This window comes from Melanerpes formicivorus, unplaced genomic scaffold (assembly GCF_026170545.1).
Source record: "Melanerpes formicivorus ecotype bairdi unplaced genomic scaffold, bMelFor1.0.p_v2 SCAF_151, whole genome shotgun sequence".
Lineage (NCBI taxonomy): Eukaryota > Metazoa > Chordata > Aves > Piciformes > Picidae > Melanerpes > Melanerpes formicivorus.
In genome coordinates this window covers 358,268-374,660 of record NW_027142503.1, presented here as the reverse complement: position 1 = coordinate 374,660, position 16,393 = coordinate 358,268, and the positions used below count along the sequence as shown (strand labels likewise).

General features: G+C 43.9%; 1 protein-coding gene across 4 annotated transcripts in view; it reads left to right on the top strand.

Moving 5' to 3' along the window:
* The window catches only part of DAAM2 (dishevelled associated activator of morphogenesis 2), a 245,122-nt gene extending 228,729 nt beyond the window's left edge, over nucleotides 1-16,393 (top strand). For all 4 annotated transcript variants that reach the window (XM_068168667.1, XM_068168668.1, XM_068168665.1 and 1 more), the window contains 2 exons: nucleotides 8,598-8,768; nucleotides 10,279-16,393. In XM_068168667.1, coding sequence (XP_068024768.1) covers nucleotides 8,598-8,768; nucleotides 10,279-10,494 — 387 coding nt within the window. In that variant the 3' untranslated portion in view covers nucleotides 10,495-16,393. The remainder of the gene's footprint in view (nucleotides 1-8,597; nucleotides 8,769-10,278) is intronic.

The following is a 16,393-nucleotide window of genomic DNA, read 5'->3' as shown; positions in this document are numbered from 1 at the left end:
CCCCCTCCTGGCTACAACCACCCTTCAGGTAGCTGTGGACAACACTAAGGTCTCCCTGAGCCTCCTCTTCTCCAGGCTAAATATATGAGATAATGTGGGTAAAACTGACTTGCAGCTGCAAACACCAGGAGCTACTGGCTGTCAGCTAGAGCCAGCTGCCCTGACAAATGTCAGTGGGTCAGTAGTTATTATAGTACTCAGAAGATAAAGCTGGGCAGTCTAACACCCTTTTTAAGGTATAGTAACATGCTTAATTTGTTCAGTGTTGTCATGCTGCTCAAACTGCTTTCACGATAATAATGTTCACACCATACTGACTTTGTAATCACAAACCCAGTATTTTACATTCTATGCCTCCACTAGATTTGCTGAGAAGAGCTAATTTTTCTATGGTTTGGGTGTTTGTTTTATGACTGGGTAAATTTTTCAACTTCATTACACTTGGGTGCAAATTCCTGGAAGCAACTTCCCTCTGCCCTTGGCTTAGACTGCCCACTTGTGGTTCGATGTCAGAGATGGAGGTGGTCATTTCTTTCGACACGCTATGACAACAGTCCAATGAAGATTGTTTTCTCAGTCAGTCAGGTTTAAAACTGGCATATGGAACATATCCAGCACAGCAAAGCAACTTTTCTTGATCAGGCACTTGGAGGAAAAATACTGTTCTTTTGTTTTAAGAATAACCAAAGAATCTCCCTATAGATGGATCTAGAAGCTGTCGCACAATTTTAGACACAACCAGCATAAAGCACTCAACATAAAGAGATATTTTATTTTAATGACTATAACATGCTTAGGAAATGTTTCTCTACCTTGTCCTCACACACCCTTACTGCGTTTGAACACATGCCATTCCAACTTTTGCTCAACCTATGGCTTTGGTTCTTCCACTGGCAAAAAGCTGGTTTTGGACTACTAAAAGGGAACTGTCTGTCCTTACCAATCCTGGGTTACTTCTTGTGTTTGTCTCATAATATTTTCCCCCTCTCTTCTTCATCTTTTTCTTTTCTTAAAAAAAGAAAAAGAAAGCTGGAAATTTTCAACAAACCAGATGTGCCTGTAACATCTACAAACTTCAATGGGCTCTCTGTGCTTGTTGAATCACAAGCTTTCTTCTTACCATGGAAACCTACTATAACTAGCCAATTAAGAGTAGTGAGGGAGCAAGACATTTGATTATCCTGTGGGGTTGTTTTGTGTTTTGCTGTCTACAACTACCTGAAGGGTGGTTGTGGCCAGGAGGGGCTTGGTCTCTTCTCCCAGGCAACCAGCACCAGAACAAGAGGACACAGTCTCAAGCTGCACCAGGGGAAGTTTTGGCTTGAGCTGAGGAGAAAGTTCTTCACTAAGAGAGTTGTTAGCCATTGGAATGTGCTGTCCAGGGAAGTGGTGGAGTCACCATCCCTGGAGGTGTTCCAAGAGGGGATTGGACGTGGCACTTGGCACCATGGTTTAGTCATGAGGTCTGTGGTGACAGGTTGGACTTGATGATCTTTGAGGTCTCTTCCAACCTTGATGATTCTGTGATTCTGTGTTGTGTTTTGTTTTTCTTTTCTATTTCTTGCAGCACAGCAAATTGAAAAAGAAAAAACCCAACAAAAACATATTGGGAGAAAGAGGATGTTTAAAAATATCCTATTAGGAAGAATTAATCTGGTTCACAGATTTATTATTATTATTATTATTAATAATAATAATAATAATGATAATAATAATATATATATATTATATAATAATAATAATAATAATGAAGAAGCCCTCATTTTGACAGCTGTAGTTGGATATAGTTCTAAATGTAGATGTGGCTAATTGATTGCCATGAGTTAATTCAAGCAATGTTTCCTCAGCTGCTATTTAAAACAATGCAAACTATCTTTTCAAACCTGGGAAGTTTTTTTACTATTATTTTAAATGTCTTTTAGTATTTGCAGAAGCAATTTCTTTATCACTTTAAGTTATGGAAGCAATCCATCATCAAGGTGTGGTGCTGACCTTCTCTGTAGAGGATATTTTTCACAGTCCCATGTTGTACTTTTTGGTTTGGTTTATTGGTTGTTTTTTGTTAATGCTTAAAGAGGGCCATTTACTGTTAGTGGCCATAAAGAGGAAGTGGTATTTTAAATTTAAAGGGACATGCCATCAGATGAAGGCATCTATGTTTGCAGAGGAAGCCTCATAGCTGTACTTATCTTCGTGCAGTAACTGCATAGTTTGGTTAAGACCTGATTGAAAACTTAGACTGACTCTTTAAATAGGCTCCCTAGCACAGCTGGTTCATGTTACTTTTGTGTATTTCTCACTTTCAATGCCACTTTATAGGGGAATATATAGATTAGATCAAGGGATAACAATTTCTGCCATTTCCTGTAAACTGGAAGGTGGGGGCAGGAGAAAGTGAAATTTTGCCCTGGAATCCAGTTGTTGTGTGCTTGAATGTGAAAAGATCAACTTTTTTACATCAGAAAGTCTGCTTAGTCAGGTATTGCCATTCCTGTGATGAATTTAAAGCTTAGGCCACTGTAGAGGCAGAAAGGAAGCCACTGCCTTGACAAAGCTGTGTGGCCAATAGGAGCAGGGAAGTCATTGTGCCCCTGTACTCAGCACTAGCTCGGCCACCCCTTGAGTCCTGTGTCCAGTTCTGGGCCCTTCAATTTAAGAAGGACGTTGAGACTCTTGAACGTGTCCAGAGAAGGGCAAGGAGGCTGGGGAGAGGCCTCGAGCACAAGCCCTACGAGGAGAGGCTGAGGGAGCTGGGGTTGTTTAGCCTGGAGAAGAGGAGGCTCAGGGGAGACCTTATTGCTGTCTACAACTACCTGAAAGGTGGTTGTAGCCAGGAGGGGGGTAGTCTCTTCTCCCAGGCAACCAGCACCAGAACAAGAGGACACATTCTCAAGCTGTGCCAGAGGAAGTTTAGTCTTGAGGTGAGGAGAAAGTTCTTGACAGAGAGAGTTGTTAGCCATTAGAATGTGCTGCCCAGGGAAGTGGTGGAGTCGCCATCCCTGGAGGTGTTCAAGAAGGGATTGGACATGGCACTTGGTGCCATGGTTTACTCATGAGGTCTGTGGTGACAGGTTGGACTTGATGATCTTTGAGGTCTCTTCCAACCTTGGTGATTCTCTGAGACAGGTAGGAAAAGTTGCATCCCCAGCATTTCTCATTTTAGCTCCTCACAAACAGGATGTTTATCATCATGGACAAATGAGTTAAAACTCTGTACACGCATTTAATAAGCTTAGCACATATAGTAACTGTTTTGAAGGAAAAGGAAGACAACAAAAGTCAAAATCTGTTTAAGAAAAGAGTCATTAGTGGTAAAAGGCTATGAAACATGCAGAAATATTGTCATCTAAGCATCATCTGCAGGCTGTGCACTTCAGTCATTCATTTTAGGGAACTGGTATTTTCTGTTGGCCTCTGGAGCTAAAGAATAATCAATGAATCAGAATGGAGACTGAGAGAGTCAAGACAAAGTTAAAAAGAGCATGATCAGGCATCATAGCTTGCTATCAGAAACAGTCATTTGTGTACCTATTGTACAGTAGCTTAGAACTCCAGATACTTCAGGGCAGGTTGGCATTTGAAATATCAGAAGTTTGTAGTACCTGTATTTCCCAGGCAACCAGCACCAGAACAAGAGGACACAGTCTCAAGCTGCACCAAGGGACGTTTAGGCTTGAGGTGAGGAGAAAGTTCCTCACGGAAAGAGTAATTGGCCATTGCAATGTGCTGCCCAGGGAGGTGGTGGAGTCACCATCACTGGAGGTGTTCAAGAGGGGATTGGACGTGGCACTTGGTGCCATGGTTTAGAAGTCGTGAGGTGTTGGGCAATAGGTTGGACTTGAATCTCTGAGGTCTTTTCCAACCTTATTGATTCTATAATTCAACTATGGACTGCCAGAGTCAGAGTCAAACTTTAAGAGAATTTAGGCACAAGGAGAGCTGGGCCCAGCCCTGCCTAAAATTGTCCAGTTTCTTTCCATTAACCAGTCTGAATCTGCCCCATAAAGAGAAGAGACAGTTATTTGAGAAGCCTCAGTTCAGGATTGGAGTCTTCATAATGTCAGAGTCAAGATTACTTCTCTCAGGAAGACAGTTCTTGTTGCATGGCTACATGGTGTAATCCATTTGCACGTGGCTTCCCCCACAACAGCACAGAGAGCAGCAAATTTTTATCATGGCTGGTTTTGTTGCTCTTCACAGAGCCCCATTCCTGCCATTTCCAGAGCACTCTCTTCTGCCACTGTTTAACATTTCATTGGCAAGCACAGCAGAGAGTGTGTGTGCTGCTGTCCCGCTTTCCTTCTCCTTGCTAAAATGGCTTTTTAAAATAAACAACTGTCTAAACTATTTGCTTTGGCAAGACGATGAATTCAGTGGAAAGTTTGGCAGTGGAAGCAGAGCTGGCACTGAGCTCTTGGACCTGTTACATCATGGAACCTGGGGGCCTTTATGGTGTGGAAATGAATTTTTAATGAAAAAAAGAGATACCATCCTGTGTTACAGTGGAAAACCTGCTGAAACACAGTTTTCAGTCCTGCTTTTGCTCATGTCATCTGTCCCCAGATGACTTCAGGAATAAGCAAGTTTCAGCCCCTGTTCCTTGATATTACAGCACATCATAAAATTCTGGGAAATGTTTTATGTGTATGACTACTTAGCTAAAGATTTCACAATTGTGCAAGAGAGCAGGTACTGTTTGGCAGGGAATCTGGTCATGGATCAGTCAAGTGATTTGTACAGGGTGACACAAATCCTGTGGTGGAGAGCAGAAGAGAGAGGTAGGGTCTGGAGCACCTCAGGCTGCACTTTGTTGCTTCTACATCCTGAGCGAGGTGCAGAATGTCATTTTAACCACTGAGGATATGGAGGAGCCTGGGCTTCATAGTAGGTATGGAGAGACTGCCTCCAGCAGCTTGCTGCCTGTAATCCCAACACCAGTGCTTTGATAAAGCACACTTGATTGCAGAACCAGAGCTGTGAGTAAGTAGAAGTAGGAATAAAAATAGAGGGATGTGTTGCAGTTTAAGCAGCAAAAGGGTATCATGGCTGTGTTACAATAATGCCTTGAATTGATGGAGTGCCCTGCAGATGCGACCAGCTGATTCTTTGTTGTGGTAGCCATGTGGGGGTTGGTCTCTTCTCCTGGGCAACCAGCACCAGAACAAGAGGACACAGTCTCAAGCTGCACCAGGGGAGGTTTAGGCTGGATGTTAGGAAGAAGTTCTTCACAGAAAGAGTGGTTGCCCATTGGAATGTGCTGCCCAGGGAGGTGGTGGAGTCACCGTCACTGGAGGTGTTTAGGAAGACACTGGATGGGGTGCTTGGTGCCATGGTTTAGCTGATTAAATAGTGTTGGATGATAGGTTGGACTCGATGATCTCTGAGGTCTTTTCCAAAATGGTTAATTCTATTCTATTCTATTCTATTCTATTCTATTCTATTCTATTCTATTCTATTCTATTCTATTCTATTCCATTCCATTCCATTCCATTCCATTCCATTCCATTCCATTCCATTCCATTCCATTCCATTCCATTCCTCGATCAGTGGGACAATGCTTTCTGTTCTGTAACAAGTGGAGAAAGAGAGGCTCAGAGAGGGCAGAGTGGGAAGCAAAGGCTGAATCTCCTGATGTGCCACCTTCTGCTTAGTCAGCTTTTCTTCTGGATGGGGTAGAGAAAGAAAGAAAATGTTCACTTTGGTGAAATGCAGGTTTCTCATTTGTCATTATTTTAGTACTTCTGGCTTACAGCTTTTTGCTTTCCATCTTTCATTTCTTTACAGTAAGTGATTGTGACCTACTAACTCATGTTACAGGACACCAAAAATGGCCTGTTCTCAGCCTCCCCCTTGCTGCCACTTAAGCAGCATACCACAATACCTTACACTCATGAGTGTCTCCAGAAGGCTCCCAGGCTGCTAAGTCTTTCCAGCACAGCAACACTGTTCCTTCTCTGAGTGGCAGCTAACATTCAGGGGCAAAAGCCAAAAGCCCCTCTGCCAGCGTGACAAGAGCTAGCTGGTGCTGGTAGTTGGGTGACAGGCTATGTGCAGAACATTTACAGACAACACCACCCTCTAATGGAGACTTGCATGTAGGTAGGATCCAAGAGCCTCAGGCAATGACTGCTTCCCTTTCAATCCCTAGCCTCCCTAAGAGGCTAGGGAATCCCATGGACATTTGTGGGCTCAAACCAACTCGGTTCCTATGTGTTTCCTCACTCACCTTTGCTGTACTCAGGAAGAACACAGGGGACAGAGGTGGTAGCTAGGTACAAGAGTCATCTCCTATGGGCTGCTCCCAGACTTCAGGCATCACAGAAGGCAGACTAGCTTGCTTTCTAGCTGGCAGCTCTAGTCACTGCTCTTGGTTTGAGACTTGTTTTCAATTTACACAGGAATTACCTGAAAGTTAAGTGGGATGAGATTCCAGGTAGCACATCCCTTGTGATCAATGAGCTTCAAGCACTATGTGTGCTTAAGCAGCAGTGACAGTGCCTGTGCTGAAGCCTTTCTCTGGCATTGCTACTCCCCTGGCACACTGGAGCAGGCTACCCAAGAAAATGTAGCATATGGAGAGACTTTATCTCCCTCTCTGGTGCTGACAGCCTGTATTCTTTCTGCTGAAGAGCTGGTACTGGTTGCTGTGCATTACTGTGAGATTACTGTACTTTCCTAGTATTCAAGTAGACTGTGTACACTGTGTGCAGAGAATATGCATACTTACAGAGAAAATGCATATATACAGAGGGATGGGGAGAGGGAGTAGGTGTGCATATTTGTGTGTATGTGTCCTCACAGAAAAGGAATTAAAACAGAGAAATAATCTGTTGCTGTTTCCAGACTCTGAAGTCCCTCCGTGACTTGCTGCTGTATTGCTTCCTTCAGCTTCTGCCATGTTTGGTAGCTCAAAGCAACTTGCATTTCTTCCAACACTTTTTTTTTTCCTCCCCTTTGGATACTTTGGGTTTCTTTGTTTGTTTCTGGCTGAGAACACAGCCTTTTCAGAGGAAAAAAGAAGCTATTGCTTCGAATTTCTTTGTGGGCCTGGCAGGGAAAGCAGAGGAGGGGAGATGCTGAATCTCTCAGGCTGTGCCAGGAGGAAGCTGCTTTCCTTGGAGATTTCTTCCCCCTGCAGTTGACTAGGAAACATTGTTTATGCTTTAGCCGGTACAGGGCCAAAGGGTTTTATAAGACCTGCTTCCAAATTCATTTTGTGCTTGGGATTGGAACCTGAACTGTTCTTACTGTTTTTTCCATTCCACAAGAGCACCCTTGTAAGGAAAGGGAAGCTGGGTTGTGTTAGCTTGAGCAAAATATGCACACAAGAGAGTTTGAAGGCAGTCCATAGCCTGGAAGAGTCTGGGTTTGTCTTGGTAAATATTGAGATCTGTAAGAATGCTCTGCTGCACAGTGATGGCATGTTTAAGTGCAAGCAGGGATTGTTAGAGCAGCTGTGTCTCAGAGCACCAGTGCCATCAGGGAAACGTCACTGGTGCTGGTTGTTATGATACAGAAGTGAGTGAAGGTGGTTGTGGATGATACAGCTTTTGGATGTGTACTCTTACATAGGACTTAGTGTACACAAGCATGCATGCTGTAGACAGACTAGATGTGCATGCATTTGAGTGCATTTTAGTGAACACAGAGGCATGCTTGTGAGTGTGACAAGGGCAAAGCAGAGTACAGCTACTGCAGGACTGACGTCCAGGAGCCAAGGTTGCTGTGAATTTACCATATTCCAATCAGGACTGCCCTGTGACTGAAGTCCTGACAGCTGGCTGCCTCCACATGTGTCCTGCAGTCTTAACATTTGCCTTATGAAATAAAAGGCACTTGTGATGTATTCATTCTCTTTTAAGTCTGCCTGGGAGCTCTGGCTGCTTTCCTTGATCCTCTCCCATGCCATGTCTGACTAAAGCCTCCTCACTCCTAGGGAACACCCGGACTCAAAGGACTCCAGAGTGATGGATTACTTCTTGGGAGGATAGACTCTAGTGTTATTGCAAAAGAAAAAAAAAAAAAAAAAAAAAAAAAAAAAAAAGCAAAAATCCCCAACCAAACAAAAAAAAAAACCAACCCCAAATAAAAAATCCAACCCAAAAACTAGAGTCTAAGTCCAGCCATTTTAAAAGTGGATTTGAGGGGAAGGTGAAAGGAGAAAGGATGGGCTAGAACTACTTATTTGACCATTAGGATGGACCAAAACTATCTTTTTTTCCCCAGATAGTTTGCTGTCTTGCATGCTTCTGGTGTCCCACAGCTGCAGCTGAGATATGAGCAGTCATTCTCTGAAATTACTCTATCACCCTCAGGCATTGAAAATGGGTGGGGATTTTTGTGTAAGCAGACAGCTATCATTCCCCAGCAATATTGCCCCATGCTCCCCAAAGGATATGCAGGAGAGCAGATCCTTTAGGGACAGGCACCTGCCTCAAGGAGAGGCACTTCTGTTGGCAAGGGGTACTTTCTGCTTTCAGTGCATGAATACTCCGAAGATATTGAATTGCATGTGTGGTTACTCACCAGCTTTCCCTGCTGTCTTCGCTGAATTGCCCACCTAATTATCGTTCTTGTGTTCTTTGCCCTCTTGACAGTACGCCAAGGCACTGAAGCATTTTGGAGAGAATGAGGGCAAGATGCAGCCAGATGAATTTTTTGGCATCTTCGACACTTTCTTGCAGTCATTTGCAGAGGCCAAGCAAGATCTGGAGAATATGAGGAAGAAAAAGGAAGAAGAGGAACGCAGGGCACGTATGGAGGCCATGGTAAGGGCCATGGGCACATGGTGGGTTTCCTTCTGTTCCATTTTCATGTCTCAAGAGGGGTTGAGAAAGCCAATTCCAGTACTTGTGTCCTGTTATTGGTGTATGTCCTTCTCTCTGCCATCTCTCTTTGGCATCATTCTTTTCATGGATAATGACATTTTGCCTACTGTCTGTCCTGTCAGTTCTCAAGGGCATATTGTTTAGCTCCTAAGTTACCCTCCTTTGGACTCAGGTACAAAACCTAGCCCTACCTCTTTTTCCCCTGCACTTTGCAGGATGGTGCTGCTCCTGCCCAGGGCCCAACTATCATGCTTTCAGGCTGCAGGCTCTGTACAAAAGCTCTGGGAGACAGATATCTCTCAGTCCTGCCAGCTTCCATTAAGATTCTATCATCATCTGTTCTGTGCTTGTTGTCTGGTCACGTATGGTGACACAGTGAATGCCCTGGTACGTGCTGCAGCCCACACCGGCAGTATTTCTCTCTGGCCAGCCTTAATTCCCTGATTACTGGGGCCATGCTTGGCCTTGACGTGGTGCAAGAACTTTTGCACATTGCTGATTTTATTGCTGAGAGACAGACGTGTGTGTCCTCAGGGGATTGTGTGAACCATCCTCCCGCTCTAGCCTCAGCCTTTCCTGAGACCTGAGAATGCTCAGCAATCCCCTGCTTCCTTCCCCACTGCTGCTGCTATAACCCCAGATGCCACCATGGACCCAGGCCTCACTTCATGGAGTTGCTGCTTTAAATGTTTTCTGTGCCAAAAGCACTGGTTTGTGCCTTTTCAGAAGAGAGAAGTAAAACTCCAGGGTGCCAGCAGCCTTCCTGTTGGACATGGGGATAAAATGCCAGGACTTAGGTTCACATTTCCTCTCAACCAGCCTGCAAAGAGCAGGAGATCATTGTTAAAGCACTTGTATGGTATTGTAGGCCTAATATACCATGAAGTCATGAAGTAAGTTGCAGTTTGCTTATTGAAAGATTCCCCTTGCAATGTGGGGCTAGCATGCAGAGCAGGTGCCTTGACAGCCACATCCATCTCTTGACATTTCCACTTATCTTGGAACAGTGTAGGGGAATAATCAATCTCCCTGGAGCTACCCTAGAGAGACCAAGACATCACACTGACAGATGAACCTTTTCAATGATTTATAAAATCAGAAGTTCTGTTCTGTTGCTTATAACCAGTTTCTCTTTCCAGAATGGAGACAATGTGCCTTCCTCTTCTCATCACTGCAATATGCTGCCTTCATACAAACGTGAGCTGTTGGGTGGATAGGGTTTCTGCTGATGTTTTGATAACTCACACAATTTTCATTCTCCAGTATGTTTAGCTTGTTCAGCTTCCTGGAGGGAAGGTCTTGTGGATAAGCTCACAGACTCTTTCTCCCCACCCCCCCTTCCCTCCCCCTAAACTGTACTGATGCTAAGAGTTAGCTGCTTTTTGACAGTGTGTCTGGTGTTCTGGCATCTCAGCTGGCTATTTCTAAAGCTTTGTGTCCTTCTCCACAGCTAAAAGAGCAGAGGGAAAAGGAGAGGCGACAAAAGAAAGCACAAGCTGGAAGCATCTCAGAAGAGAGTGGGGAGTTTGATGACCTGGTTTCAGCATTAAGGTCAGGTGAAGTATTTGACAAAGATTTGTCCAAGCTCAAGCGTAACCGCAAGCGTTCGGGAACCCAAGGCTTAGAGACAAGCCGGGAGCGTGTGGTGACAAAGCTAAATTATTGATGACAAGAGGAAGAAAAATAACCAACCGAGAGAAGGTGATGAAAAAGTGCAAAGCAAGGAAGATGAATGTGTGTGATGGCACCTGGCTGACAGCTGCTAGAGATGTTACCTTTCCGTGATCAGTTTTCCTCTCATCCCTCTTCTGTGCTCCTAATTTGAACCATTATAGAAGTGCCTCTGTGAAGCCAGCAGGACCTGTGACTGGACTGCACAGAGCTGACAGGTTTGCTTCTGGGAGTCTGTGTCATCAAAGGCCTTGTGATGATGACAGAAAGTACTTGGGCCTTGCAGACTGCCTTGCAGTGCCAAAGTGAAAACTTGTCACGATCTCCATCTTGCTGGTAACATGCAAGACTGATCTCAGGGCAGCTCTGTAAACACCTGTTTCTTCTTCAAGATCTGGACTGACCTGCAGGGGCCTGCCAAGATCTGGTTCTGGAGGTTTCCAATTCCCTTTCAGAACTAGATTTTATAAACCACTGATCTGCGCCTGAAAAATGCTTTTGATGTCATGCTCCATATAGTATTTTTGTGTGACACACATGGTCCAAAGCAAGTGATGTTGAGAAGGAACTGATCAGTTTCTGGCATAAATTGAAATTCAAGAATGAAGATCACCATAAAATACATCACAAAAATATTTTGGATTCTCTTTTTCTAGAAGCAGTTTTCTGGAATTTGTTGATGGTTAATCCTTGAAGCTGTGACATGCATCTTCTAGGAAAGAAGCCACTCCCAGGTTGGGATTGCAAGTAGGTGACTGTGGAGCCTGTTGTCATTGCTGGAGGGTGGTAGGGAAATAGGAAAACATTTCTGACCTGTTTGTACAAGATTCTTCATGCAGCCCAGTGGAAATCAGAAGCTCCCTAGTATCATCCACAGGTTGCAAGTAGCAAAAAGCAAACTGGGACACTGGCTTTAAACAATGAAACTTCTTTTCCACTTGATGTTGGCATGAACTGGGCTTTCTGCCTAACATACTGACCCTCACTGCCCACACCCTACTTCTACCCAGGGAAACCACGTAACTCAGTAAGATATGCATGGTGTCAATGGAAAGCCTTGGAGCCCACAGCCTTTTCCAATTTGGAATGAACCAACAGGGAGTCATGTAAAGAAAGCTGAGAATTTTTCCAGGAGGATACAGAATTGTGTAAGCCAAACAGACTTTGGAGATGGGTGGATTAATAAAAAAAGTAAATTCATATTTAAGCCACTGTATGAATCACACAGTGAAAAAGCAAAGAACAACAAGAAAGGGGGTCTGGGTTTTTTGTGTGTGTTTTGGTGTCTTTTTTTCCCCAATGTTGTCTTCATTTTTCATTTTCTTCACTGGAGAAGGAAAAGAGGAAAATAAATAAATGGTGATGGATTCTTCCTCCTAGACAGGAAAAATGAGAGAAAGTGTAAGAAGAGGGAGCTGCCATCTACAAACTATGCATCAGTAATCAACAGCACAAAATGCCAAGGCATTCCAGGGAAGTGAAAAGAGCTCTATTTGTCACTTTAATAATTTGGTTTGACTTTTCACTGAATGTCACTTAACCTCAGGCTCTGCCCAGAGTCTGCAGAACAGAACTTCCTCTGCTATGCACGCTGCCTGATCAGTATTACACACCATCGGTATCGGAGAAGCAAACTGCATTTGTTTTTCTGAACACTTTGAAAGTAGAATAGCTATGTTCTGTGGAAAGAAGGAAAAAAAGAGAAAAAGAAAAACGTCAGAATTGTTAAACTCTAATGCTTCATTGTTTACTGAATTTTGAGTCTCCCACCCCAGATTTGTTTCTATTTACGACATTCCGGACTGCTGCGCCTCTGTGTATAATATTCATCGTAAAGAGCTGGTATCTTACAAGAGCTGGATGCATTCTCCTTCCCCTACTATCCCACTCCCCTCCTGGGATTAGCTATTAATAGCAATGCCCATTGCAGTGGACACAAGCACCTTGTAGATGAGAGACTGTATTTCATAAAGGTTACGGAAAGTTTAAGAAAAGCTCTGACTTTTTAAAGCATTTTATTTTAAATTACAAAATGGATTTTTAGAAATGTTTCTTGTAAATTATATTAACAAGCTCTTTGCTGCTCCCTGAAGTAGACATGCTAGATCCCAGCCCTTTTTGTTTGTCCTGTTTTAAAGCATGCCATATAACCTATGCCACGTAAGCCATATGAGAGGTGGTAATATGTGCCAAATTGGTGTACAGCTGAGTTTAGATTTGGATAATCCCTGAATTCCAAAGATGATACTTTCAGGGATTAGAAGACTGTTTGTTTCTTCCCCTCTTTTCTTTCCTTGGGTTCAGGACTTACCCAGAAATTCAGGTGTAGTGCCCAGGTCAGTCCTGGTGCAAGATGATGTGTCTCATGGCTCTGTCCAACTTGCGGCTGCTTGCTTGCTCCCCCCAGGTACTTGTTTGGTAAGACAGACTGTCAGCATGACAGTGCTGTCAGAGAAGAAGCATCTCAGGGCAAAACTCTTGATTATAAATACAGCGTTCCCCCTGCCCCCAGCATTTGTCAAACCAGGTTTGTGCTGTGCTTTTTGAAACTGAAGTCACTTTGCTAGGCCACAAATGTAGCAGAAACAGAGAGAACGATAAACCCTCTGTCCGTTTGTGTACACAGTTCAACCCCAATTTAAGGAGATCCTATATGATGGTACATGGTGCTCTGGCCACACTGACAGAGTGGAAGAAAGCTGGTGTAGTTTTGCCACCTCCCTGACTCATACACAAATTAGTAAGAGATTGGGCAACTTCTGTGGGATGCTTACTAGAACAGACAGCTTGGAGTCGTGTCCCTGATTCAATGCAGCTCCTCTTTCTCAGCACTTCAGTACCCCAGACTCCTAGTTTGAGTCTATGGAGGTGGCTGACAGATGGACAGTCCCCTCTGGCTCTTGACTCCATGGTGAATGTTCATGAAGAGGGGTTTGGAAAAGATCAGTTACACTCTGTGATATGGCAAGCAGTGGTTTCATATAAGTGGTGACAAGTAGAGAGGCCCATTAATAGGTCTGCTGTATGAGATGAGGCTGGCCACACACAAGATAAGGAAAGAAGTTGTCTCTGATCTAGTACATGGTGTCAGATTCATGGTGAAGCCAAATTTGTCCTGGCTTCTCTTGTCTTGAATACTCTTAAGTGCATCTATGCTCTGTTCTTCAGCAGCTGGGAGAAAGGACCATCTTATTCCTTGTCCTTTAGTGCTAGCATAGCCTGAGCAGGTATAGCAAGCAGTTGTGAGGTATAAATTCTTTATCACACTGAGAACTGGAGAAGAGTTAGGGTCTGCTGTGGTCCTTGTAGCCTTTGGAATTAAGTAGAGGCAGAGATGCAAGAAAGAAGGATAATAACTGAAGGCTTGTGGCATTTCCTGCAGAAATGTAGTCGTTGCTAGCTTAGTGACAAAGCTCTTCACACCTAGAAGAGAAGGTACTTCATAACTCTCCAGGCTGTGTCCTTAGAGCTCTAGTGCTCACTCTCTGCCCTCTGTGTTTCTGTTGTTCTTAAGCAGGTTGCACTAGGGTGATTCCAGAAAAGAATCTTCACTGAAAAACTCCCTCCCCCTCACTTTGGTCAGGGTCACTCTTCTCAGTTTGTCATGTGTTTGGAAATGCTACAAAGTAAAGTGACTCGAGGGCAGCGAGGCCCTTCCATGCCCTTCAGCATAGCTATTGTCCGGGCGCCAGTTTCCTATGAGAGCAGATGTAGGACTAGTGTTTGGGGGTGAGAGACTCCCCACTGGGAAGGCAACCTGCATGTCTTTCAGAAGTATTTCTGTAATGTGTTCAGTGTCTGAGGAATAGAAAGGAATCACAAGGGGCCCGGGTGGGAGACTGTGGGGCAAGTGTTTCCACAGTGGTCAGCCCACTGGCTGAATCTTTCCTTTTCTTTAGGAAAGCTCAGGCTCCAAGCTGGGTTGTGTGGAAGAAGCTTGTGTCAGGGGCTTCAGTGAGTGGAGAGAAGATCAGCTGTATAGTTGACGATGTACATGATATATGCAGTTTTGTTCCTGGGTTGGTGGGGATTTTTTGGTTTGTGTTTTGGGTTTTGTTGTTTGTTTGGGGTTTTTTAGTTTTGTTATGATTGTTTTTTGTTTTGCAGGGCAGGGTGCAGGGGTTAAGTGGATTTTTTTTTTAAAAAAAAAAAAAAGGTTTTAGGAATCTCTAAGGGGAACCTGTAAATCTGACACCTCTATTTATTTTGCCTTATTTTAGTTTGCTATGTTTGTATCTATACACTGCATTACAGCAAGGACTATTGAGACTGTGCCAGAGCATTACACCAGCTAAACGGCTGTCTTGGGTTTTGTGCAGCAAGCTGAGCTAGGCAAGGGGGGGGATGCATGTGAGCAGTCTTGGTGTGGGGAGGGAGGGAACAGAAAAAAACCTTTCCTTTGGATTTTGTCATAACCATTCTACCCCTGGTGATCCTGGTTCTGGGAAAGTATGCATTCTGAAGCATGTGGTGAACTAATACAGGTTGGTTCTTTTAGAACACTTTCTATACATCTGTTTATTTCTCATCATGAGTCATTGTGAGAAGATTGAAAAGAGTTAAGCTGCACAGTTGCTTGCCCAAACTTCACCATTCCACACAAATTCTGTCCATAATGCCAGAGAAGCTTTGATAGGTGAGCAAAAGTGGTCCATGCCCTCTCACTTCTCACTGGAGTTAACATGCTGGTGAGACAAACTGGGATAGCCCCTCAGAGCTAATATTCCTTCCTATCATCAAGGCCAAGGAAGAGGATTTCCCCTACTTCCCCTCTCTCCTCCTGCACCTCACCTCCCCAAAGTATCCAAGGTATACAAAATCTTTCTACTGGTTGGTTTTCTACCCATGGAGTCTCTATCAATGACCAGGTCTTTGGACCTACAGCTCCTTGGCTTCTGTAGTCGACATAGGAGAATTCTGATTGCCTGCTATCCAATTAGTCCCCTGTGGCCACCTTAGCTTCTGTTATCAAGGCTGAAGAGGCCAATCTAGGTAATGCAATTTGTCCAACTGAAACTATAGAATTTACATATGTGTTTATATATAAGCTATCTACCACTCCAGGTAGTAGATTTGATGACAGTATCCCCTGAAATTGGCCACATTTTGCTCACTGTGCCTGCTGAGAAGGATACCATTAGTCTGGCATGGTATTTTGGCACCTTGTTTTGTGAGTCTGGATGCTTCTAAACCAGAGTATTCTGTAATGGATGGTAATGTAGAATATATCCACTGTAACCAGTACAAGTTGCTCTGGTTTTACTCTAGTGTAACTCAAAGCAGTATCTGAATCAAACCCTCCTTTAGGCAGTTGTGGCTATTTACAAGATGTTCCACAGGGCTCCACCACTAGGAACTCTCACCTAAGTGATGTAGGAAAACCATTATGACAGGCCATTCCCCATGCCCTTGCACACACACACACACACACACACACACACGCACACACACACACTTCATGCTTGCACTTAAGCAACTTCTTTGAAGACCTTGAAGACCTTCCCAGTTTTTAGGAGAACTGTAAAGGGATGTCCGGTACCTGAGCTGCTCTGTGCTTACCACCTTCATTCTAAAACATCCCCACCTGCAGTCATTCTGCCTCCTTGCAAGCCTGCTCAGCTTGAACCCTGCAGGTGACTCTGGGAGGGTGCCCCTGCTCGCCAAGCTAGACAATAATGCAAAATAGTGCTGCTTAACCAAGTGGGAAGTTGTGTGCTGCTGTAATGCCTTGGTATATCCTCATTTCTCGGTCAGTTTAAGACTATAAGTGAAATAAATGTACAAATCCTGTAGTGTCCTTTTTATCTGTATCTTTTTATAAGAATATACTGTAACACTAAAAACCAAAAGCAAAAAAAATTAAAGATATATGGCCCCCACTGTGCCTCAGTGCA